Source organism: Manis javanica, chromosome 15 (genome assembly GCF_040802235.1).
Source record: "Manis javanica isolate MJ-LG chromosome 15, MJ_LKY, whole genome shotgun sequence".
NCBI lineage: Eukaryota > Metazoa > Chordata > Mammalia > Pholidota > Manidae > Manis > Manis javanica.
Window position 1 is genome coordinate 42,061,307 of NC_133170.1, and position 25,417 is coordinate 42,086,723.

Genomic DNA, 25,417 nt, shown 5'->3' on the forward strand with positions numbered 1-25,417 from the left:
TCAGGCATGGGCGCTGGGGGCGGCGGTGGCTGTCGAGTGCGGGCCCGAGACCAGGAGCAGCTCCCCGGGCGGGCGCGCGGCGTCGGACTTCCGAGGCGGCGGCTTCTGCCTCCTGTGCCGCCGCCGCCGAAGCTGCGGTTGCCGCGGAAGTTAATTGCAACTTGACTTCAAGTTGTCTTCTATCCCCATCCGAAGTGGGCGTTTAAAGGGGAGCGCGAGGCGAGGAGCGAGCTGGCGAGCGCGCGGGGCCAAGGGAAGGAAGCGCAGGGGGAGGGAGGGGATGTTAACGGGGGGAGGGGAGGGGGCGGCGGCGGGGGCGGAGGGGGAAGGGGCCAGCGGGAGCTGCTCTCAGCCGGGCGGTCGCCGCGCCCGCAGTCTGGAGGCGCACCGGAGCTGCCCGGGCGTCCCCCGCGGGAACCCGCAGCCCCCCGGGGCGCGCATCCAGCTGCGGCTCCTCGGGCCGGCGCCCTGTGCCCGGGGACTCGGCGCGCCCCGAGTCGCCGCTGCCGCCTCGGAGCGGGTGCGGCGCGGGCTGGCCGGCGGGCGGCGAGGGCCCTGCCCGCCTCCCCAGCGCCCTCCCGGCTTCTCCCCCTGGCGGCGGAGCCTCGGCGACCGCCGGCCACCCCAGGCGCGCTGGGGCCCGAGCCGAGCCGAGCCCGAGCCGCCGCCGCCGCGAGCTGCTCCCAGGCCCCCTCCCAGCGCGCCGGCCGCGGTGCGGGGGGCGGCTGGCCGGAGGGACCTCGGCTGGAGAGGGACGCGCACCGGGCCCGGCGCCGAAGACCGGACCTCAGCCGCCAGGGGTAAGTGTGCGCTTGGGGGTGCGCGGCGCGGGTCTCGACGCCGACAACCCTGCCCCCTCACCTCTCCGGGGGCCCCCACCACGCGCACCCCTCCTCTTGCCGCCCGCGGCTTCCTCTTGTTGTTCGTTGTTTGGCTGGGGTTTTGGGGGGGAGGAGGAGGGGGTGATTGTAGTGTGTGTGCCAGCAGAGGAGGAAGTCAGGTGAGAGGCCCCGACGAAACCCCCCAAACCAGCGTGCCTGGGGTGTACTGCTCCCCACTAGGGGCATGTGGGCCAGCCTTTTCTCCCGTCAGTGTTCGGTGGAGGCGATATTTCCTAGAGGGCCTTCTTCCCTTACTGCTAGCTCTGTCCGTCTCCCTTCGCCCTCGCCCCTCTCAGCGCCCGGGCCGGGAGCGCTGCATCTTATCTGCGGAGCACGTGGCGGAAGGAGGAGAAGGGGGCCCTCTTACAGACCCCCGCGCATTGCCCCTGACCAGTTGTGTAATATTTATCCTCCAATCTGCTGCAGTACTTTTCAACCCACTGGAAAAAGACGCCCAAGTTGAGGTCCAATTTCTCCAAAGAGATAGAGGCAAAGAGGGCAAGTGATGAGCATTTAATGATGGGGGGCTTCCCAAAAGGGGTCTGGAACTCCAGAGACCTCTTCCAAATGAGGGTGACTGGAGGTTCAGAACCCCAGGTCCCTAAGGAGAAGCGGGCACTCCATCCACTTCGCCCCTCTTCTGCCATTCTTCCCCCCAGCTCTGAAGCAGCTAACAGGTCTTTTGTTTTGCGTTGTGTCTTTGGGAAATTTGCTTTATGAGTATGACAACAGAAAATTAGTACTATTTACTCAAAGTTAAGGGAATTGCAAAAAGGAAAACAGTCTTTACTTTTCTCTTTGTGTGTGTGTATGTGTGTGTGTGTGTGTGTGTGTGTGTGTGTGTGTGTGTGTGTGTGTGTGTGTAGTTCATGGATTGAACTGCAAAATGTCAGTTAGTAACAGTAAGGACTGTAGAGCCGCCCCGATGTATTTTTAGAACTGCACTTTCTTGAGTTCCTTTCACACAAAGCTTGCTCTCTCATTAAGTCCCCATAAATAATTGCATTTAGAGAGAAGAAAACTATGGAAGCAGCAAGGAGATTGCTAAAATCTCCATCCCGCCAGCGCAGAACAGTATTTGCAGTGAAGTTCCTGGAAAGTAACTGTGGGCTGAGAATTCAGTTTTTCCTAAAAGCTCTGTTAGGTCCTCTTCTGTCAGATGTCTATGAATAAAGCACGCTGGGAAAATCCTGATATCCGTGCAGTCTTATTTTATCTTTTACACAGTGGTTGATTATACTTTCATGTCCTGGTATACATCAACTGTGCTGTATTTGTGTGTGGTTTTTCTAAATAAAGGAGAATAAGGCATGTATTCATGCTGTTTTCTGATATGCCAGTTCTTTTCTATCAATGGGTATTGAATTCAGTAGAATTTATCCATCTTTTTCAGTTGTCATTTGGTGCAGAGACAATTCCAAAAACATAAGACTATTAGAAATTTGTGAATTAGTGTTCTTTTAGAGAACTAGCCCCTTGCTTTTTAAGAGGCAAGTACCCATGTCAACTCCTGGTTCTGAAAAGCAAAGCAAAAGGGTGTAAATGATTGCAACGGGCAAAACAGAATAAAACACAAGTTTTCCTTCCTGGACTACTTTCTGCCTTTATAGGACCCAGGAGACACCAAATCCTCCTGCCTTAACTTACCAAAATGCTGAATCGCCTAACTAGTACCAATATCTCCATCTGGGAATGACATCAGGTTTGGAATAGAGAGAATAAATTCTCAGTCTTTAATTACTGCTTATTAGCAATTTCTTTTAGCAGGCAGCTGATTCTCCAATTCTGAGAGCTGAAATGAAGCTTAACAGAAATCAAAATAGAAAAAAAAGGGGGGACTTTTTTTCTCCCTCATGAACTCTTACCTATTCATCTACTCCCCCCAAGTTATCAACTAAGCCCACAGAATTTAAGGTGTGGTGTGCTCCCCTGCATTAAACCAAAAGAACATGTTGCCCCCACATTTTGAATTTGCTTTTTTCCCCCAAATTATCTTATACAGAGAACTCATATGTTGTCTTATACAGAATTATGTAATGATGAGTACAGTGCATGATAAACTTTTAAGTAAACCTTATCTCCTGGCACATAGTAGGAATACATTACATATTTACTGAATTAAGATGTTAATGAAATATTTTAATTGGCCACAGGTTTGATAGTACAGGGCTAAGGCTTTTTTTTTTTTTCAAGAAGAAAATGTATTTTGCCTGAAAGTTGTTAGGGTAATACATTTGTGCTCCCAGATTTTTTTTACAAGTACAGATCTAATTTAACTGGTTGAAAGAGAAGTCAATCTGAAACATATCAAATGGTCAATAATGTTAGCTAGTGTCAAAAGCTTATTGTTTTCCTCAGGAAATAAAAAATAAAATATTCCCTACTAAATAGTATGAGAAAGTTGCAAAGCAGGGATAAAACAGTATTGGCCTTCAAGGAACTAATCTGCTGGGAAAATTACATTAAAATGTGAAAAAAAATTCAATAGATCTGTAAATCAAAGATACTTGAGAAAATAGATTTTTTTTTTCTTTTCTAGAACAGAGGAAATAAACATCCTGAAGTTCTGGGTTGGAAGGTATTTTTAAAGTTTATTTGCCAAGTCAAATCTTTAGGGGCTATCAGTGTAAACTCCTTGAGTGAAGGAGAACTCACCACTTAGCTTCATAAAGGCAGGGGTTTTGCCTACAGAATACTTCCTGTAGCATAAAGCTCAGTGTCAATTGTGTGAATGAATGAGCAATATCCTAAGTAGTTCATCACATCTTTGTATACTTTATTACACTTTTTTCCTAAATTGCACAGAATTGTTCTCCCTAAAACTTCCAACCATTAGTCTTAATTCTGCCATTTGCAGTAAAACAGATCAGATCTGTTGTATGAGTCAGGATAGGCTCTCTTATGCCAGAGTAACAAACAATTCCAATTCACAGTGGCCTACAGCAGCAAAAGTTGTTTTCGTGGTCATTCTATGAATGCTTTGTCAGTCAGAATCCCAGGATGATGGAGCAGTTGCCATCTTGAGTGTTTAATGTTGATATGGCAAAAATAAAGATCATTCGGGAAGGTCTCATGCTGACATTTAAATGCTATAGCCAGAAGTGACACACATCACTTTGGCTCACAACTAATGGGCCAGGACTAGTTGCCAGAATCATCACTATAAGGTCAGATAGTGCAGCCTACTTTGTGTCCGCAAGTGGGGAGCTGTGGTGCTGAGGACTACCATACTGGCAGTGACTCTTGTCCCCTGATAGCCCCCAGCGAAATGATCCCTTCTTGCCACTTTGTGGCCCAAATGTTGCAATCTTCAGGGAAAACCCTGCCAGAGAAGCCACTAGCTTATAGGGAGCAATGTTGTGACTCCTTTTAGCATCTTCTCTATCTGTGGATGCGGCATTGTAGTCCTACCCCTCCCTAACAAAGTGTGGTGCCCTATCAACTTTAAGGCACTTTTTCTATATTTACTCATACTATATACATTTTATTTTCTCAAGACTTGCTTTCCTGGAAAGGGCACAATAAACAGGAACTTTTAAGAACTGTTATCTGAAGTTATCATGATCATTATCAAATTGTGAAATTTGGTTTTAATAGTTCCCTTATTTTAAACAACAAAATCTTGTAACACAAATAAAAAATTCTCTTGGAAGTAATCATTCATTCACTCACTTATCCATCATTTTGTTCAACAAATATTCATTGTGTACCTACTAGATGCCAAGCACTCTCTTAAGGACTGCGGGTTTAGAGGTTTAGATTGAGAGTTCTTTTCAAAAAACACATTTTCCAACTGGGGGAACAGAAAGAAAATGTCATTGCAATGCTAATAGAGGCACAAAGTGCTATGGGAACACTTGGGAAGAAGCAAATAACTGGCTGAATTTAGGGGAGTTCCAGAGAGGAGTTTTCTTACCCTCATGAACTAAGTCTTGAGGATAAGTAAGAGCCTGCAGGTAGAAAAGTAAGTGGAAGGAGGAAATTTCAAGATTTCAAGCAGGGAAGCCAGTAGGAGTAAAGGCTTGAAAATGACAAAGCTTGTTTAGGGCACTACCAGAAATTCACTGTGGCTGGAACTTGGAATCTTTGCAAAGCGTGGAACCAAACAGCTGCACATTGTGAAGGACCTTTCAGATATGTTACGCAGTTTCCCATACCCATCATGACTGCAAACTCTTGGGTCTGTCAAGCATGGACCTAAGTGAGCAAAGCAGCCCAAGGTGAAATCATAAGCAGTGGTGGGGACTGTGGCGATTTGGAGAGTATATTCTCTGTCCAGGCAGATAGTCAGTGCCAATGGTGCTAAATGTCAGATCTTACCATTTTTAAAGAGAAGCTGCTAATTCAGATTAATGTGAAAATTTGAGGTAATAAACATTGAGAACTTATCCACATTTTAAAGTACATGTTGAAGGTAAATGACTATAGGTCAAAGTTACTTTAAGGACCACCCGCCAAATCTCCTGTTGTATGAGATAGAAAGCCAAGAAAGTTCTGAAGGCTAGGAATAACACCACCCAATCTCTTCAGAAACTCCAGTCTGGTGGCAGAGTGGACAGGAGAAGTCTGGAGCCTGGGGGGCCCTAGTTGATTCTCCATAACCATTTTAGGGATAATCCAAAGACCTTTATAACACTGCCCATTTTATAGTATATAATTTCCTTGTATATAGGGGCAACTGATAAATATTTACAGATCTAATGAATGAAAGAAAAGAAGGCTAAAGTTCTAGAAGGAGAGCTCAGTTTTTGAATTGTTCTTATGCCATAGGCTTCCTTTGCTAGACTGTTTATTTTAAGGAGTACAATGATCTTATATTGATCATATGTAATTTTTCTGTGTTTCTCTGTAATAAATATTATTGGTTTGTTAAAAATGCGTACATCATTCAGTGTAGGACACAAAGATCAGCACGGCATCAGAATATCTGTTATTGAGAACTAAGCTCACTTGTCCTCCTACCTTAAAAGGGATGCTGGCTAAACAGATGAATCTTGTACCAGGCCCTAAAACTCTGTATTCTCAGTCTCCGTAGAACTGCACCAGACCCATTTGTATAGCTTAGGTATGTTTCAAGTAAAGGCCAAACTCTTTTTTACTATCCATCAGAGTATGTTAGGGCTCAGTCTGTTTCAAAGCCATGTGCCTAAGACTGTCTTGACGATAATTCATTTCTCAAATTTTTAAAAAATTGAGTCCATTAAACACTTACTCTTCCCAGCTCCTCTTTTGCTTTGGAACCACACTTGCCTGCCACCCCATGGGCAGCAATCTGCAAGAACACCCCAGGCTCTCCCACAAACTGCCATAAAATGTGAGAAACACTAGGAATGCTTTCATAAGGTGCGCTGACTGGTTTCCTATAGGTTGTGTTCCTGTGGACACATCTGAATTCTTGAAACCACTCAGTTCACAGGACAGTCAAGTCTTTAAATTCTTAACAGCTCAGCTCTACAAATTCTGATTTTTAAATTGAACTTTCTTGATGTATAATTTATATACAATAAATATAACCCATTTTATGTGTTCCATGAGTTTTGAATACAAGGGGGCTGCATGAACAAATTATAATATTTTAAGTGATCCTCAGAGCAAATTAATATATATATGAAGGCAAAGCAGTTTCAGGTGTTAGACTCCTGATTCTAATCCTCATTACTACTTGCATGACCTTGAGCAAACCTCCTAATTTTCTGTCTCAACTTCCTCATCCATATTATGGGGATAATAAGTATACTCACCTCCTGGCATTAATATAGGATCAGTGCTTCAGCACAGTTAGTACTCAGTAAAGACTAACAACTGTTTCTTTCATTAATGTTGTTGTCATTATTATCCTAATAGAAAAAAAATCCTGGGATCCAAACAAGAATAGAAAATGAATTGACTGGGATGTAATGGATAAAATCAAGTACCTCCTGGGTGACTTGGTGGTGTGCCAGGGGTACACAAAGCCAGAAAGTAATTATGGCCTCTATTTCTGGAATATTTATATTGTACTTAAAGGTTTTAGAAGAAATTGTATTTCTCTGAAAACAGTTACACATACAATGGAAACAAATGCAACATTCTCCATGGATTTTTAACAAAACCCAAGAATCTTTCAAAGACCTTTTGGCTACTTGAGATATCAAGCAGAGAGGCAGGTACTGTATTCGCTACACTCTGCTGCTTTCTATCACTTCAGTGGAAATGTTTGCAAATTCCAGATCGTATACACTAGTAACACTTACATTAAAATTGTTAAAGCACCTCCTATTTTTATAGGCAAGGAATGCTGCCCAAATGTAGAATCTTTGCCATTAGTAAATGTTCACATTTTAGATGAAAATGTGTTGGAGTAAGGAAGAACCATATTAGAGCATGACCTTAGGGAAATCAAGTCACCAGGAAGGAAAGATCAGACCTAATTCTAGCTCTGATTCCATAACTAACCAACCAGTTTGTTGATGTCATGAGAGCAAAGATGTTTTTTCACTCAGAATTCCCACAAATCTAGAATAAATCTGTCCTGTTGGATGATCTTGTGAAAGACACCTGGTCTTTATGTCTGTTTCTTCAGCCATAAAGTGAGGGGATTGGCAGTAGATCTCAAACTTTAGCATGCGCAGTAATCGGATTGAACGTTTATGTAAGGTACAGATTCCTTGGCTCCGTGTCCGTAAATTCAGATTTGGTAGAAATAAGCTGGGGTCCAAGAATTCACATGGCTTTGGGAAATTTGTGTTGAAAGGGCAGAAATCCAGCTCAACAATGTTTTTCATTTTGATTCACTTCTTATCTGCCCACCCTGGACAAAAACACACACATGAATTAAAAAGTACAGTGTAAGGACTGCTTTAGGTATAATGACATCTAGCTGCTCAAATAATGTCACCACCTATCTCTTGGTTCTGCTTTCCTCTGTGTTAACTTCTGTTTTGACTTCATTCTTAGTCTGGTTCTCCCTTTACTATAATAAGCTAGTCCCTTCAGGCACCCATTTTTCTGACACAGAAACCCCAGCACAAAGGGTGTTCCTCTTCTCAGAGTTTCCAATAAAAAGACTACACCTGATTGTAACTGATCAAATCATATCACATACCCATACCTACACTCATTGCCCTGGTCAGGGCCGTAGTTCTTTACCTTGCTAGCCTTGGATCTGATACCCACCTTGGAACTTGGGAGTACAGCTACCCTACCCAGTCATGTAGGCTGAAAGAAGGGGCAGTATGGTTCTGCAAGATAAATTGAGATAATTTTTCCAGAAATAGGCATAAATATACGTATTAACCAAAACTATAGATTTCCACCCACTATTGTACATTTTAAGAAGTACTTAGATTAAAGCAAGCCAACTGCTTGCTGTCTAACAAAAGGATAACCAATGTGCCAAGATATGGAGGCGTTCAGCCTTTAAGGGGACCCCGCAGGACCTAGGAAAGACTTGGGATGGTCAGAGTCCCTGAGCAAGTTGCCTCAGCCATTTATCATAGTGTTTTTGGAAAATGATAAACATTTGCTATGTGCACCATGAAGATTTATATGCAGGTCATCTGTGGCTTATACATATTGGGAATCAGTGGACTTGGAGATTTGGACACACTTTGAATGTTTGAATGCATGTTTGAATTTGACCATCTCAAACATACAATATTATTATGTTAGGATCTTCATGAGATGACTTAGAAACTGGTTTATGCAACTGAAAGGACTTTAGAACTTCAATTATGGTACAAAGAAGTAGGCCAAACAAACAGGACCAGCAGCTGAATCCTGCTTTGACTTGTCATCAGTTTGGCTTTAGTTAATATTCTTGGGCAATTACAGTCTTTTCCATCAAATGTATATAGTCCTAGCCTGAATCTCAGCTCCTTTCAGTGTTTGGAACATAAATGGATTTTACATCATAGAGACAGTGGACCAGGGTCAGTTGGCAACAGCATGGAACAGAAATATGAGTTGACTATTAATCTTCAATATGTTTTAGGTGCATTCCATGCAAGTTCATGGAAGAACTGAATTCTGATGAATGAATTATTAACTCATTCTTTTATTAAGTGAAGAATCTTCTGTTGTTTTCTTAAACTCACTAATAAAATTAATCTCTGCTTTTTCATTTTAGTATTAAGTAATTAGTTTCAGATGGCCTCTCCATGCTCCCTTCCTTCACCTCCACCAAAGCAACCCACTGTGAAAGTATTTTCTACAAATGATGCTAGAATAACTAGGTATCCACTTAAAAACAAAAGTGCCTTGATCCCTACCTCATACCATACACAAAAATTCATTAACAGTGGATTATAGGTCTAAATGTAGAAGCTGAACCCGGAGAACATTTGGAGGAAAACATAACTTGGAGATAGACAAAGGCCACAAGAGCCATAAGACCAATAGCCATAGAACAAAAAAATAGATAAATGACTTACTAAAATTAAAAATGTCTCTTCATCTAAAAGAAAGCAGGGGGAGGAGAAAAGCGTAGAACTCCATGATTAAATAATCTTTACCACCAGGGAGTTTCCTCTCGTGCATTCATTCAATTATTCTGACATGTGATAAAAGTTGATTCTGTGAGCTTAAGCAAAAAGGGAAAAGCACAGAATTTTTTTTGTGGAATCCAGAGTCAAGGATGCAAGAAGACCTCAGAAATAGAATACTGAGGTGCTAGAGGGAATCCAGTCTAACTTCTCCCTGCATATCTCTCCTCTGTCTTTCTTCCTCATGGCAATGCAGCCTCCCCTTCCTCAGTTACACAGCCGATCATGGCTGCCAGTCGCTCTTGAGCCATGGATGTTCCTGTCAAGCCACCCAGAGAAAGGACTATCTTTCTATCTTGCACAATTCTCAGGAAGGAGATCCACTAGCCCACTTGGGTCCAGTGACCACCCTTATTCTGATAAACTGACCAAGGTGACCAGAGGCTTAGACAGTATTTAAATAAACAGCAGTTTTTCATTCATGGGAATGTACAGTGAAGAGAATTTGCATTCCAGTTGGTTTTCGCTCTGCATTTCTTCTTTATTAGACAAGAGACAAAGTTGATGAAAATTTTGTACTTGGTCACAGTTTTTAATGGCTACAAGTTTTGTTGTATTGATATATTATTTCTTTAATTATCTAATATCAGCATCTCTGCATCTCCACAAGTTGACTGGTAAATACTAAGGAACATAAACAAAATTATTCTGCTTTAACAATGGGCACATTTATTTGTAAATTATTAATCAAGATCTATCCAAATGCAGAATGCTTTTTTCTAGTCTGGATATACAATAAATTAATTTAAATAACTTTAATCAGCTTCAAAAACAGCAAATTCTAAGACAATTAGGTTAACTTTAAGAACTCATATTTATTGAGTTAACAGATGGTAAATTAAAAAACAATGAAGCTAATTTTTAAAATCATTCATTGAATTAAAAAAACAGACATTTAACAAAACTGTTTTTAAGCTGTTTTTTCATCCCAATATGCATATTTTAAGATTCCAATTTGGGGGACTTATGGGAAGACACCAAATGAGTTGTAGTATATGAATACTGTTCCACCAAATTACTTTTTAAAAGGCTTTAGAACCATCTGAAAAGGAATTTTATGCATTAACAATAAAAATATAAGAAATAAGCACATTCCAGATACAGGAAGGAACGAAGAGTCTACTTCATCAATTCCAGGTTGCTCTCTAATAGGTTCCTGTGGCCTTCTGTATTGCTTGCCTGGACTTACTTTGGGAATTTCCTTTGCTAGCAGAGTTAAAGTCATTCCTGGCCAGATTATATTTCTGTATTTTAATGGTCACACCCCAGACTTCCTTTTGATGGCCCCTTGCACATTGTGCACCAGTGACTTGAAATACATGAGTATCACAAGCATTTTCTCCTTTATTCTTTTTATTTTCTCCTTTGCTCTCATTGTAAGCTTTAGAAGCTGACTCTGCAAGCATACAGGAAAATGGGAATTTTGTGGAAGCACATTGAAGACATGGGATCTTTACCTCTTGGGCTCCACCTTTGTGGGATGCCCTCACAGTTTTTGGAGATGGAGTGATAAACATGAATTATACCAGAACTTCTGGTTGGTTCCAAACAAAAATTCAACCATTTCTCCTTCTTCCTGTGGTTTTATAGATAGAATTGGAGATAACATCACTGATATACTAACAGAATTTGTGTTGTATGGCTGTTATTAATTTAAATATGATGACATATTTAAAACTAGAGTTATGAATGTGGAAAAGCACTTATTCCATAAAAATATTTGGAATAGATTTATTTGAATAGTTGTTCAGTTGGTGTAACAGTCTTTTCTTTACTGTGGATAGTTGCAAACTAATATAATTTACTTTACAGTCCTGGAAACTTTTTCTCTAAGATCTGGTCTTACTCTATATTGTAAGTTTTACATTACTTGATCAGTAATGTTGAGAATTGTACTTACTGGTTTTTGGTAGACCAATTTATTAGTTGTAATTTAAGTTAAAAACACTTAGAGATATAGAAACATTTATTATTGAAATTACTATAGTAAAAATTATCTCATTATTGTGCATTTGAAACTTTTTAGCCCCTAGCCAGTTTTCTCCTTGAAATAATTGTTTTTATAATAACCTTTTGATAATATGAGGCTTCTTAGGAATGCAATTATAACAATATAGCAGGACAGACTATACTGTTTTTAATTAAATAAGAACAGGTAAAAATAAAAATAGATTGTGACTAAATGAAAAATTCAGGAGGTGAAAATTCTCTTTTGCAGAAATAGAAATCAGTGATACAGAAGAAAAACTTTGTAACTTGTCTAAATATCCAAAGAAAATGTATTAAAGTTAAAAGGATAAGAGGAAATTGGATAGACAAATTATGGGGTTCTAACTTAGAATGCAAATTCCTTGAGAGCAATAAATATCTTACTGTTATAACCCTACCCCTAACAGGGTACTTCACATAGTATATACTATTAGTATTAGGTAAACATTTCTTCAATTTATTCATAAAATAATGGGTGTTCCCCTAAAATGGAACTGATAGATTAAAAGTAAACGTCAAAGTTATAACAGAAGAAAACTTTCTATATATAAAAACTGCACTGACATATTAAGGTTTCTTTTGTACAAAATCAAGGAACAGAGACAAATGCTGTTTATTTATTACCATAGACTGGTAAATTTTTAAGTTTCTAGGATAAACAAAACTCCTGCAAGTATCTAAGAAAAGAGATATATGCTTTTGTAGATTGCTGTCATATTTCTTCTATGGAACAATAATTTTTTTAAGACTGCAGGTAAATGTTTATATAAATTTAAGAGAAACAATTTTTATTCTGCAAGTTTTTTTTCCTACCCAATAATTGGCTTATGTGTAGAAGCAACAGAAGAACATCTTAAAATCTGAAGTTGTCAGAAAATATAACAGCTAACAGTATTTTCTGTAAAAATTGTAGAAAAGATTATCTTCCAGATAGATCACTAAGAGGTAAGATAATATGAAAACTGAAGAATAGGAAATTTCAGGAAAAAAGATTAGTGCTAATTAACCATTGAAAGTAAAGTAATAAATGAATAAAGTTTAGTGAAAACTGAAGTGAAGGAAATTTGCTGCTTATAAACTAGCTTTTTTTTAAACTAAGGGAGCAATGTTTTCTTAAAATAACCATGAAAAGGAGGTTTATAATTTTTTTAATGAAGTCTGTTACTAATGATTACAATGTAGAAAGAAGAGATGGAGAAAACAAAAGCATTAGAAGCTATTGCTTTATTTTTAAATCATTAGTTAATAATGCATTTCAGGATAGTCATGAACAATTTAATATAGGTACTAGTTGACCTGGAAACAATATCATTTTATAAATTAGTGTAGAAGATAAAATTAAACAAAACTTACTCTATGCAAAAGACAAAGTAGAATGGAAACAAGAAGGAATTACTGAAAGAACAAAGTATAAGTCCAATCAAGCTTAAAAACTATGATAAACATAAATGGTTTAAATTTACCTACTCAAATGGAAACATCTTACACTAAATTAAAATTAAAGTCTTATGATTTGGTGGTACTTAAAAGAGTCATACTTAAAGAAAAAAATGCATTGAAATACTTTTTAAAATGGCAGAGACTTTCCAGCCTAACATGCTCACATCTAAATCAGATATAGCAATATGAATATCAAGGCAGAATTTTTGTCAAAAAACAGTAAATAAAAGGGACTATTGTATAACCATTAATAATGCAATGTTAGTGAAGGAATAATGGTACTGGAAAATTGTACATTAAATAACTTTAAACAAAAAGTAATTTATATATGCTGTTTTTTAAATGCAACAGAACTGACCATAGAAAAACAATGAAAATAATGTGTATCCAATCAGTGCAAAAGTTTATAAGATTAGAAACTATACCAATGAAATACTTCATATTGGTAGTTAAATAAAAAGAAATAAATGATTATTTAATAGATTTTTGAGCATTACATAAAATTTAATACCTGTTAAAATGGTAAAAAGGAAAAATAACATTTCCTCAGCACAATAAATATCTTCAACTAACAGTCAATACTAAATTAAAATAAAATACTATAAATGTTGGTGTTTAAAAACAGGGGTGGGATCAGAAGTTGGTGTAGTGGTTTTGCCATAATAATATTAAATGTTATTTTAAAAGCCATGATAAGTGGAATAAAACATATTAAAGAAAGAAGACCTCTAAAGAGAGAAAAAATATATTATACATTATCATTAAGTATTAGAAAAATATTTTTATAGATTGAGAACCTAAAGAAGTAAATGAAAGTATGCATTAGTATTAAACATTAGTGGATGTGAATATTAACATAAATCAGTGGTATTTCTAAATATTAGCATTAACTCCAATATAAACCTCTAAAAGAGTTCATTTTACAAAAGTGATGAAATATGTAAAGTGCTATGATTGATTTTAAAGTAGAAATATGTTACCTATCTAATAGTTTTGGAGCGCTGTAAAGATTAAGTTAACAAAAGATTTATGTCTGGTTTAAAGATAACATTTTAAAGTTGATAATTCTTTGCAAAGTATAGATTTAAGGGGAAATCAAATAATCTCTTTTTTTAACATTTTGAGGTAATGAGAGAAATTTGATTTTGATGTAAATCTAGAAAAGAAAGTAGGCAATATGCAAAAATGATTTTGAGAAAGAAGAGTAATGAGGGAGAAACAAGTCTTATCAAAAATTAAAATGGAAAGTTACAATAATTAAAATCATGTGATACTGCCACCAAAATAGATGAATGAGGCAAAATATGTCATCAAAATAAATCATGTTTTATATAATAATTAAATATTTGATAGTGTCAGGACACAAATCAATGGAGAGGGAAAACATTTTGCAATACATGGGCTGACTAACAGTTTAGAAAACAAATTTATACATTCATCATACATGTATAATAAATTAGCAAAACTTAAACCATAGAAAGTCTAAAGGGACTTGTGTTTGTAGGCTTAGACAGCTGTAAATAATGGCAAAGTGAAAGATAAAATAGATTTGATTATATCAAAAGCAACAATAAAACAAAGTGGGTTAGGTACAACTATTTAAACATAGCAGAAAGGGTTAATATGACTGTTACACAGAAGTTATACAGACTCATAATAATACAACTGAGGGCTAATACATGATATAAGAATATAACCACATTTAACTAATATATGAAGAAGACTAAACTCACATTCGTAAGAGACGAAATGTAAAGCATGTGCAAACACATAAAACATTCAGTCCTACTAATGAATACACACTAAAACAAAAATAAGTTATATTTATGTTTCATCAATTATTTTTAAATTAATACCAAGGATTTATATTCCCAGTTATTACAGAGTATTTTCATTCAGATCAACTCATCATCTGAGGGCAAGTAGAAAACTGGATAAAATCTGGCAAATATTTGTTTCAAGGCATCAGAGAGCCTGGAGGTAGAAAGGGCCTTAAAGACCAAGAACCCAGATAGCCAGGCATCCAAGAGAGATCTCACTTACATAGCTACCCGTCAGAAGCTAAAGTAAAAACATCACTTGACAAAGATGTGATCCAGAGGATAAAATTATCTCTACAATTTTTCATTCACAATGTCTAGCAATAAAACTACCAGGCATAGCAGCTGACAAGATAAAATGACCAAGAACAGAGCTACAGAAGATCCAGAAATAGGAGTAACAGACTTCAAAAATCTGTGATTAATAAATTAGGTAAGAAGACAGAGACTTTCAGCATATTACTGGGAACTATGATAAAAGTCAAATGGGAATTCCAGAAGTAAAAGATAAACTGACAAATTAAAAACCCAAAAGATGGGTTTAAGAGCAAATTAGAAATAGCTGAAGAACAGATTGATGAACTAGAAGACAAAGCAATAGAAAATTTAATATTAATACTCCAAGTCAGAAGGGTACATTGAAAATGGTTTCTTCTCACATAACTGGTGGCATATAAAATCTATATAACACATTTGGAAATACCTGGCAACATAAATCAGGTATTAGAACAAAAAAGGTTTGTATCTTTTGACCCAGTAATTTTATATCTGGCAATATCCATTAAGGAATCATTTTTTAAGGTGAATTGTTTCCTGTATAAAGATGTTCACGTTAACTTATTTATGATAGTAATAATTACGTGCAGACAATGTTTTAAGTTCTTTACCTCAATTAATGTAGTTCACTGTCACAAAAACCCAAAGAGGTAGAAATCGTTACTATTAATATTCTCATTTTATGTAGGAGAAAACTGAAATATTGAGAAGTCAAGTAACTTAAATGAGATTCTGTAGCTAGTGATTAGAGGAGCAAGGATTTGAAGCAGGCTGTCTGGCTTCAGGGTCTGTACTTGAACCAGCTCTGGGCAGTTGGAAGCAGCCTAAATAGCTAATACCTGGAGACTTTACAAATAAGTACAGTATATGCAGTCTATGTAATACTATGTGGGTATTAAAAATGAGCATCATGAACACTTTTTGCAGCATGGGAAATACTTCTGATATAATATGATAAGAAAAAAAATTCACAGAAATACAACCAGTTGAAAAATACACATATAAATATGTTTGAAAGCAAATATCCCCAAAGGCTAATAATAAAAATTATGTGAGGTTAATAGCACTATTCTTCCATTTCTTTTTTTCCTTTCTCACTTTCACAAAGTTTTAATAATATGTTTCCTTTCTTGAAAAAAATAGACCATTATCTATATATAAAAAAGCAATAGTGTTTACGGGGTAAGAGTTCAGGTTTTAGAGCCAGACTACCTGTGTATGACCTTGGGAAGTTGTTGAACTTCTGTCTAAGTTTACCTGGTAAATGAGGATGATTATAGTACCTACCTCTAGGGTTACTGTAAGGATAAAATATGCTTAAAATATATTTAGAACAGTGTCTGGAACTTAAATATGTAAGCATGATCTAGTATTGTTATTGTTACTTTATTTTACAAAGAAATCTCACTGTTGTAAAGCCCCTTAGTGACCAGAGAGACAGTTCTCTCCAGAGGGTCCTTAGCTAGACATACTCATTACCAACAGACTTCATTGCTGTATATAGATCTTACTTTGTGCTTATGAATTCCTAAATGCAGAGATTTCTGGGAACCTATCCACCACTGGTTAAGGTGGCACCTTTGAACTCTTTCCAAGAAGCAGTGACAAAAATCAAATGTCTGCTATATTTTTTATTTTCAAGGAGATCAGTGTCCCTGCCTGTGTCATATCTGAGGACATGCACATGAGTGATTGAAACTGCCCGTTGAAGCCAGTATACATTAACATCATCAGCATTGAATTAGAGAAAATGTACCTACTTCCCCAATTTTCACCCTTCTCCAGATGCATGATTTTACCAGCTCCCTGATCTGACAGGCTGAGTAACAATAGAAAGTTGTTCAAGAAATAGGACATTTGTTGTGACTTGATTTTTCTGAATTGAACACCACAGGAGGCCTGATAATGTGCTTTGAAACTTTTTTCCACCTGGCAGATCAAAAGGTTTGGAAGATTTTGGTAGAATTTCCTTATTACTTGAAACAGTTTCATTGAAATTGTAAAAAAAAAAAAGTTAGGATGCCAGGATTGATTTTCAGCTGTCTTAATAGCTAATGAAATGGTAAGACCTTGAAGTAAACCCCATCGATTAAACTGGCAGGTGTTTATCAGATAGAATATTGTAGTACCTGTAAGACAAAAGAATATGAATTGGTATTTTGTACATTTGTGAGAACGTTTGATATATTTATTTCATTTGCAGGATGTTGCAGTTCTCTGCTTTTGTAAGACTTCAGCTGTGAAACCTGTACATAAATGTTCCTTGGTGAGTTAGCCATTTCCTTAATGCTGTCTGTCTCCTCTCCGCCTCTGTCAAGGCCCTACAACATTCACTGGCAATTCATTTGATTAAACTCCCTAATAATTCTCAGCTCTGTAATATGATAAGTGTCTAACAAATTGCTTTAATGTTTGAGTTTTGCATTTTTGCTAGTTATTCCTGTTGGGGTTATTCATGTAGGCATCTCTGGATTTTTTTCACCCCCACCCCCAGTTTGTTCCAGGATTTACCCCAAAACTTTCACACTGTCTTTTCTAGTGGACAATTTCTGTTAGAACACAATACCACTTGTTAAGACAGATTAACTGTCAAAGTTACAAAGTAGCATTTCACAACTAGTGATGACTGGTTACATGAAGAACATGAGTATGGTAATAGTGAAATTCCTTTCCCCTTTTAGAATAATTGATCAAAGGACTCAACTAGCAAGTTGTGAATCAATGACAAGTCTATAGTAAGGTGAGGGGTCATGTTACTAAAAGATGGTCTCAAGATTATTACTATACAACAAATTAATTTCTTATGTAGTTAAATGATAGACAATTTCTTATTGTCATAGTGTAATTGGAAGTGATCTCATGTGTTCATATTGCCACATGAGGTTGAATGCAGCTGGGTTTGATCTCTTCTCTAAAGTGCCTCTCATATCTGAATGTGGGGAGACTTCTAAATAATTCTGGGCTTTGGTGTCTCCAAAATGGGAGCCATAGTATTAATTAGATTATGAAGGCAAAATGTCATCATAAAACACCTGGCACCCAGCAATCAATTAATGCTCATCCTCCCCACCCCTGTTTATGGAGATAGGAAATAAAGAGATAGCACTCAACTCTGCTTTCATCTTCAACTATATGCTTTATTGATAATCTTAAGAATATAACCACTGACTGAGAAAAAAATGGGTGGAATTTTCATCTCCCATCCTTCGTTCCTTTTTTCATTTCTCAGTGCCTTAAGGAGCATCTACTATAAGTTAAGAACTGAGTGCTGTGGGTGACAAAAAGGAGAGGGAAGGATTGACCCTATTCTCAAGGAGACTGGGGTCTAGAAAGGGAGATTATATACTTCTTAAATGACAGTAGAGAGAAAATAAAGGTCTATCTTGGCTGATAAGAAAAATTATTTTAACAAGGGTTATCAGGGAAGGCTTCATGGAAGAGGTAGTGTTGGATTGGGCTTTAAAGAAGGAGTGCAATTTGGATGTCAGGGAGAGAGGGGATACAATGAATCAAGACTGGGTGGGAGAAACACAGACTTGGGACTGGGAGGACCTGGGCTGGCATTACCTTAGATGAACCACTTCTCCCTGGCCTTGAGTGTCTTCATCTGTAAAATGTGTGCAATAATCACTGCCCTCTTGGTCTTCCAGGGCTCTAGAGAAGATTGAATGGGGAGCTTGCATGTGGAAGCTCTGGGAACCATGGAGCACTCTTTGATGAAAAGGGTATCCCTTTTTTTCTCTCCTTCCTTACACCGTAAACTTCATGAGGGCACTTGACAGGGCTCATGTTGGTCTTTAAAAATGTGTAATGAAGTATATCCAAAAACACACATTTTAAACCTTACATAGTTATAATTTTTATCTGTCAATTATACCTCAATAAAGCTGGGAACAAAAGTTTGATGACATAATGAACCATTGATTGAATGACTGAAGCCATGAGTGTTCTGCACTGAATGACCGTGTCCCCACAAATCTGTGTGTTGAGGCCTCACCCCCAGTGTGGTGGGATTTGGAAGTGGGCCTTTAGGAGGCTTAGATGAAGGCTCGGGGGAAGTCATATGGGTGGAGCTTCGTGATGGAATGGTGCCCTTGCAAGAAGAGACAGCTTCCCCTCTCTTCACTGGGGACACAGTGAGAAATCAGCTGTCAGCAAGCCGAGAAGAGAGCCCTCACCATGAGCCCTGGTCTATTGGCACCGCGATCCTGGACTGTTCAGCCTCCAGAACTGTGAGGAATAAATATTTGTTGGTGAAACCACCCAGCTGAAGGTATTTTCTTACAGGCTGAGCAGAGTAAGGCGGTGAGAGAGTGGATATATGAATGAAATGAAGCAAAGGCAGAGTGGGAAAGCGTAGGATAGAAGCAGAGAGGAGGGTGTTGTCTTGGGGAACATGGTTGAGCTGATTGTTAGGGCTGTGGCCCATAGCCAGCTGGAATGGTCCCACTGGGCTGGCAGTTCTCAGACTGTGGTCCGTGGACCCACAGGATCAGTATCAGCATCGTTAGAAATCAAGTCCCTGGGCCTCCCGCCAGGCCTGCTGAATCTGAGACCCAGGGCCAAGGCTGGCAGTCTCTCTAGTCATTCTGATGTACAGTAAAATTTTGAGAACTATTACTTTGTATTAATATGGGGAGTTTGAAAATGATTCTGCTGTAAATTCAATGTTAATGAAGCTTTTTAGCCATGGATAGACATTATCAGAGCTGTATTTCTAGGACGATGAGGCATGATGTTGTGACTCAAAGAATGTATGGCGTCAGTGTAGAAAGGAAGATTGGGAATACAGTTGGCCTGTGAACAGCATGGGTTTGAACTGCATGGGTACAGTTATATGTGGATTATTTTTTCAATAAATACATTGGAAAAATTTTTGAAGATTTGCAACAATTTAAAAAATTTTCTCTAGCTTTATTGTAAGAATACAGTATATAATTCCCATAGCATACAATTCCAATTAACAGTAGGCTATTAGTAGTTTAGTTTTGTGCAGATTTTTGAGTGTGTGTGTGTGTGTGGGGGGGTGGCTGTCACCCCTAACCCCCAAGTTGCTCAAGGATCAGCTGTACTGGAAAACACATTGTACTGACCAAGCCCCAGCTCTGAATGTTTTGGTTTTTCCTAATTCCAGGTAACATCCATATCATCACCTGCGAGGCAAAGCTCCCAGACACTGGGGAACCTGCTTGTCTGCAGAGACCAGGAGGGATGAGATTGTTAATATGAAAGCACACAACTGAACTGTCACATATGGGCTCAGCTGACCTCAGAGAGGCCTCTTAGTCCTGACTGCATGTGGGGAAACATTAAATGGAACTTTCCAACAAAGTTAAAAAGACCACTCTTCCAGAGACCAGGCTGACTGCCCACCTGGCTGCAGGTATGGCTTTGTATCTAGGACTGGTGGAGACACAACTGCCAAAGGAGGGCACTGTGTGCAGGAGAATGAGGAGCCTCAGGGGAAGATGTTTATCTTAAGAAAAAGGCTAGAGCACTAAGCACAAAGGTCAGGCGGGGAAGGAGGGCAGGAGAAACGGGATGAGGGCTGTTCCAAGTGGCTGGGGACTGCTGGAGTGACCACACCTGGGTTTGTCCAGCATTGGTCAGCACGATCCCAGTCACTCCAGGACAGCTGAACACCTCACAAGTACATTCTCTCACCTGTTTTCAACACCTGGGGAGAAGACATGGCGAGAGCAGAAAAATCACTGCTCTAAACCCTGTTTCTCAAAATACTGTCTGCAGGATGGCAATGTCAGCATTGCCCAGAAAGAAAATGCTGTACTGAAGGAGAGCAGAGAGAACTCTTTGCTGTGATGTCCAAGCTGGCCAGATTCTAAGCAGAAACCATCTCAACCTTGCCTGGGAAGGGACAAAAGAATTGGGGTGATACTGTACTAGGGGTTCTGGAAATAGTCAGCACAAAGCCAAAGGAACCGATGACACAAAGTAGCTGAGAGGGGCCTCCTAATCAGAGTAGTCGCACAGAATGTGAGGAAAGCCAGAAGCCCAGCAATCGTGGTGGGAGTAAAACTAGAGACACCCTCTTCCTGTTCCTGAGACATTGTTTTGGGAAAAACAGAATGAAGTGGGCTGGAAATGAAGTATGCTTGGCAATAGGAAACCACAGCACTCCAGGTAAGCTTGTAGAGAACAATCAAAGCGATCCCCACTATAAGTACTCAGCTCAGCACTTTGGCCTCACTCACCTGCATATCACTCATATGTGCAAAGCCAGTTTAGTTTTCTTTTTCTCTACCTGGCCTGATCTTCTAGCAGGGATAATTTGCACTTAATTAATTGTGTTTCATTTTCTTCCAGCTTGAATATAATTCTTTCACTTTAAACATTTTACCCAGTCGTTCTTAAACTCAAACACTCAGCTTAATCACCTAGAGGATATGTTAAAACACAGATTTCTGGGCCTGCTCCTAGGGCTTCTGACTCTGTACATCTTGTGGAAACCCAAATTTTGCATTTCTGAGGAGCTTCCAGTTTGTGTGATACGTTGGTTCAAGGAACACACTTTGACAACCTTTGAGTCAGACTCAGAATTTTATTCCCATTAAGAGGTGATGGTTTCAAAAGTCTTTTAGATTGCTGCTTCTCAAATTGATTGATCTTTTTAACTGATCATGGTTCAAATACATGGTCTTCCTGTGCATGACTAGTATGTAGCTTGTTCCCTAAGCAACTTGCCGTGCAGGTCTAGCACACATGAACTGGGCTATATCTTGTTCAGCAAGATGTGCCCACTGATCACATGTCACGATGTCATTGCTAAGGCAGTTTATGATAGAATCTTCTAAACATAAACTCTCACCTGTATTTATCTCACCTCAGACAAGTAAATCATTCGTGGACTGGCACTGGCCCATGGACCACATTTTGAGTAACGTTGTTGTAGATGTCTTTCAGATTCTCTACCACCCTCTTCCTCCTGTTTCCCAAGACAGCAGCATCTGGTATATAAGGAGGATCTGACTGTATCCTGGAGATGCCCTTGGATCATGCCCACCCTCACTCTCAGTGATCCTCCCTATAGACGAGCAGGCTGGGTTCGCCTTTTCCTTGGAATTGGGGCCACTAAAATGTGACTGATCTGATCTTTTGGCATGCCGTACTGGCCCTCACTACTGCTGCCATAGCCCTGAACATTTTCCCCAATGTGTAAGTACATTGCCGACGGCCTCTTGCCCCGCTCCTAGACCTCTGCCACTCACCAACAGTCTTGCTGGGGAAGTGAGACCCTGCAGAGACTCACTCACCCTACAAAGGCTGTGAAGAGACAGGAATGCTTTCTGAGTCCCGTAGACCTATGAGCTTTCTGCTGCTCCCTTGGTACCATTGCTTCTGAGCCACGTGGGATGTAGTTCTGAGCCAAATGCCCATCATCCCCTAGAAGCAATGAAGTGCTGGAGAGAGTTTTAAGTTTCCCACAAATAGTTATTTTTCAGGAATTTTGTGCTCTAGTTGTTAAATACAGCCATTATTTAAACATGCATTTAGACAAACTATATTAAAAGCAAAGATAATATTCAAAATCATCATTTCCTATTTATTCTACTATATTTTGCTATTGCCTATGTTTAGTATAGTTGTGCAATAGAAATACTATATAATAGTAGAAATACTCTTCCCACCTGGGTTCTGTGATGTCATGCTGATAGCTTTAAATCAGCCAAAGTAGAGTATTTACACCATGGAAATAAGCAAACATTACAAATCAGGGCTCCACCCTTCCTCACATCCACCTCCCCTAGGCCAGTTGTTAAACTTTGACCAGCACACCACTGCTTAAATCCTCCATCTGGGAAAAGTGAGCCACCAACCCATTGGCTTCTGGTCATCCTTTACTTATCTAGACACAAAGCTTCGTTTCCCCAAAGATTACCTCCAAAAGGTGTATGTTGAGGAGATACTGAAAACTCAACCTAATCTTATGTACTCGCCCTAATTCTGTCTCCTTTCTCTCACTACCATCTTTTGTGACTGAAAGGAGCAGTCTTCTGGCTTTTTATTTCCCCCACAGCTTATCCTTATACATTAAAGGTAAACATCCATGGCTTAACATCACCACTCTGATATTCTTCCCCCAAACCTATAAATTAAGTCTAATCACAAGAAAACATTAGGTAACTAACTCAAATTGAGGAACTTCCACAAACTAACTACCCACTTCTCTTCAAAACTGTCAAGATTATGAAAGACAAGGAAAAGCCAAGGAACAGCCATACAATTATTTCCAAATTAAACCAATGAAAAAAAATGGATGACCTCTGTAACAGGGAATAGGTATCTTCTCTAATCTATGGGGAAAAAGCTATGATCTGCATCCACCTACTTTGTGATATGATAAAAGGGGGAAAGACAGGGATGGTAGAAAATCTGTCTCTCCTAACAAAGCTTGGTTTTCAATATCTTATTTTTTGCAGAATTAAAAAATTATTTTGGATGTTATAGGCTGAACATTAGGTCTTCCTTTCCCTATTTTTTCACAGTCCAGTTGTGACAAAACGAATCCCCCTTTCCTGAATGGATGTCTTCAGACAATGAAGAAGGTTATATACATAGAGAGTAGATTAATATAAGTGAAAAATACTACTTCTACTTCATGTCTATCTGAAAATGGGCCACTGTTCACAGAGACGTTACACCTCTTTCTAAATTGAAGAATAGCCAGGGAGAAAATCCCTGGAAGGGAAGAGTAGATGAGCTCTCAGGCAATGCTACTTAAACTTTACTTTGTGCTTGCATCACTTGGGGTCTTGTTGAAATGCAGAGTCTGACTCAGTAGGATGGGGTGGAACCCATATTCTGATTCTCTAGGATGTCCCCAGATGATGCCTCCTGCTGCTCTCTGAGTAAAAAGAGTGGAGGGCCTTTCTGCAGTATTTCCTCTTGCCTGGCCAGGCATAAGGGAAGTTCTGCCTGGCTAGAGGCTTAAAGGTCCATAGGAAGCCCACAGTGCCTCTCTAAGACCGGAAATAAAGTAAACAAGTTAAAGAAAAAACATTATTCAAAATAATGACATTATTATACGCATTGAGAGGGAATGGAAGAGGGACTTCCCAGACACTCACTGAATTGTAAAGCCGTTTTAGAAGTTTAATTCAAAGCCCTGAATAAGATTCATTGTCTCTAGTCCACACCTTTTCACTGGAGAGGAAAAATTCAACATTTTCCGTTAAGGAGGAACTAAAACTCTCAGTTACTGAGATCTACAGTACCAATTTATACAAATCTCTTCTCTCCTCCAAACGCTTCTGATGATTATGGTTCCTGGAAAATAATATATCCTTTTCTTCAGTGCATACTCTTAATCTACAGAAAAGCTCTTCCAAATTTTTAAGCTAGAAAAACAGGTAATTTGCTTGTATCATAGAGACAACTCATGCCAGTCAAAAAACATACATTTTTTAGAATTTGGAACATTATGAGAATAAACCATTATGCCTGTGTATGCACCTGTTTTTTACCCCCACATTATTAGGAGCTTCCAAGGTGTAACATGCATTTACAGAGCCACTCTCTTTAGCATTTTCCCCAGCGACTTTTCCAGTGGTCTGGTAGTCACGTTGGCAATCTTATGTGCTTTATATATATTGTGATGTCCTTGACTGAAGTAGATCTGACTTTGCTTATCAGTTCTTTTACCCAGTATTTCTTTGTTTAAAGAGTGATGTTGCTTGTCTTACCAATGCATATTATCCAGTTTGTGGAAAACAGAAATAGTATTGCAATAGCAAAATGAGATTCTGTGAGCAGATTCCTGCATCCTGGTGGGCAAAGTCCTTTTTAATAATAGCTTTTCCTTGCACTGTCGCCACTGCCAAACAGACTGCTTATGTGATCTTCGGCTTTCTTAATGTCTCTTCAGGGATCAATAGAGTGTTTCTTTTTTCCTGGATGCCACCTCCATCTCCTTTATACTTTAAGAATACAGTATTAGTTTAAGAATACTTCAGGAATACAGTATTAGTTTAAAAGACTGTTCAACTTAAAGCAACCTTACGCTTTACTCACTATGGTTGATGTCAGGCAAGTAGAAAAAAAAATGTAGCTTGAGTTCATGCTGTGCTTTCAAATCTTTGAAGGGGAAAGTGGACTGGATTTTAAAACTGTTCAGTGTTTGAAAGTAACCAGCGGCTACATTACTCTTCTGTTTTTTATCTGTACATAGGGGAAAGTGTGTGTATCCCCTAAATCTTTCTTTAAGTATTTGTGTTCATTTTCCTTGAAATAAATATTAGTAATTGGAAATTATTGAATTGTTATTTTAATTTTTCACATGGCAGAGATCTGATATGTGGAATTAACAGCAAAGACATTTAAACAAGAAAGAACAATTCATGAAACCAAATTTGAAGTTCAATGAGAACTTTCATGTCAACGTATTTGTGGCTCCCTTTTTCTTGGCCCTATTAGTCTGATTTAATTTTAATTATTTTGTTTTTTATATTTGTCATTCAAAATATAAAGACTT

The 25,417-nt window shown here is 38.8% G+C and overlaps 2 protein-coding genes across 2 annotated transcripts in view; one reads left to right on the forward strand and one right to left on the reverse strand.

The window, feature by feature from the left end:
• Nucleotides 1-196, reverse strand: part of SATB1 (SATB homeobox 1) — a 94,669-nt gene extending 94,473 nt beyond the window's left edge. The window contains exon 1 of the mRNA XM_036996285.2: nucleotides 1-196. The gene's annotated coding sequence lies outside the window, so the exon portion shown is untranslated.
• Nucleotides 7-25,194, forward strand: LOC140846383 (uncharacterized). Its single transcript, XM_073222398.1, has 5 exons — nucleotides 7-156; nucleotides 196-800; nucleotides 17,132-17,194; nucleotides 18,579-18,653; nucleotides 20,063-25,194. The coding sequence occupies exons 1-3, from the start codon at nucleotides 7-9 to the stop codon at nucleotides 17,169-17,171; spliced, it is 795 nt and encodes a 264-aa protein (XP_073078499.1). The 3' UTR covers nucleotides 17,172-17,194; nucleotides 18,579-18,653; nucleotides 20,063-25,194.
• Nucleotides 25,195-25,417: the final 223 nt, after the last annotated feature.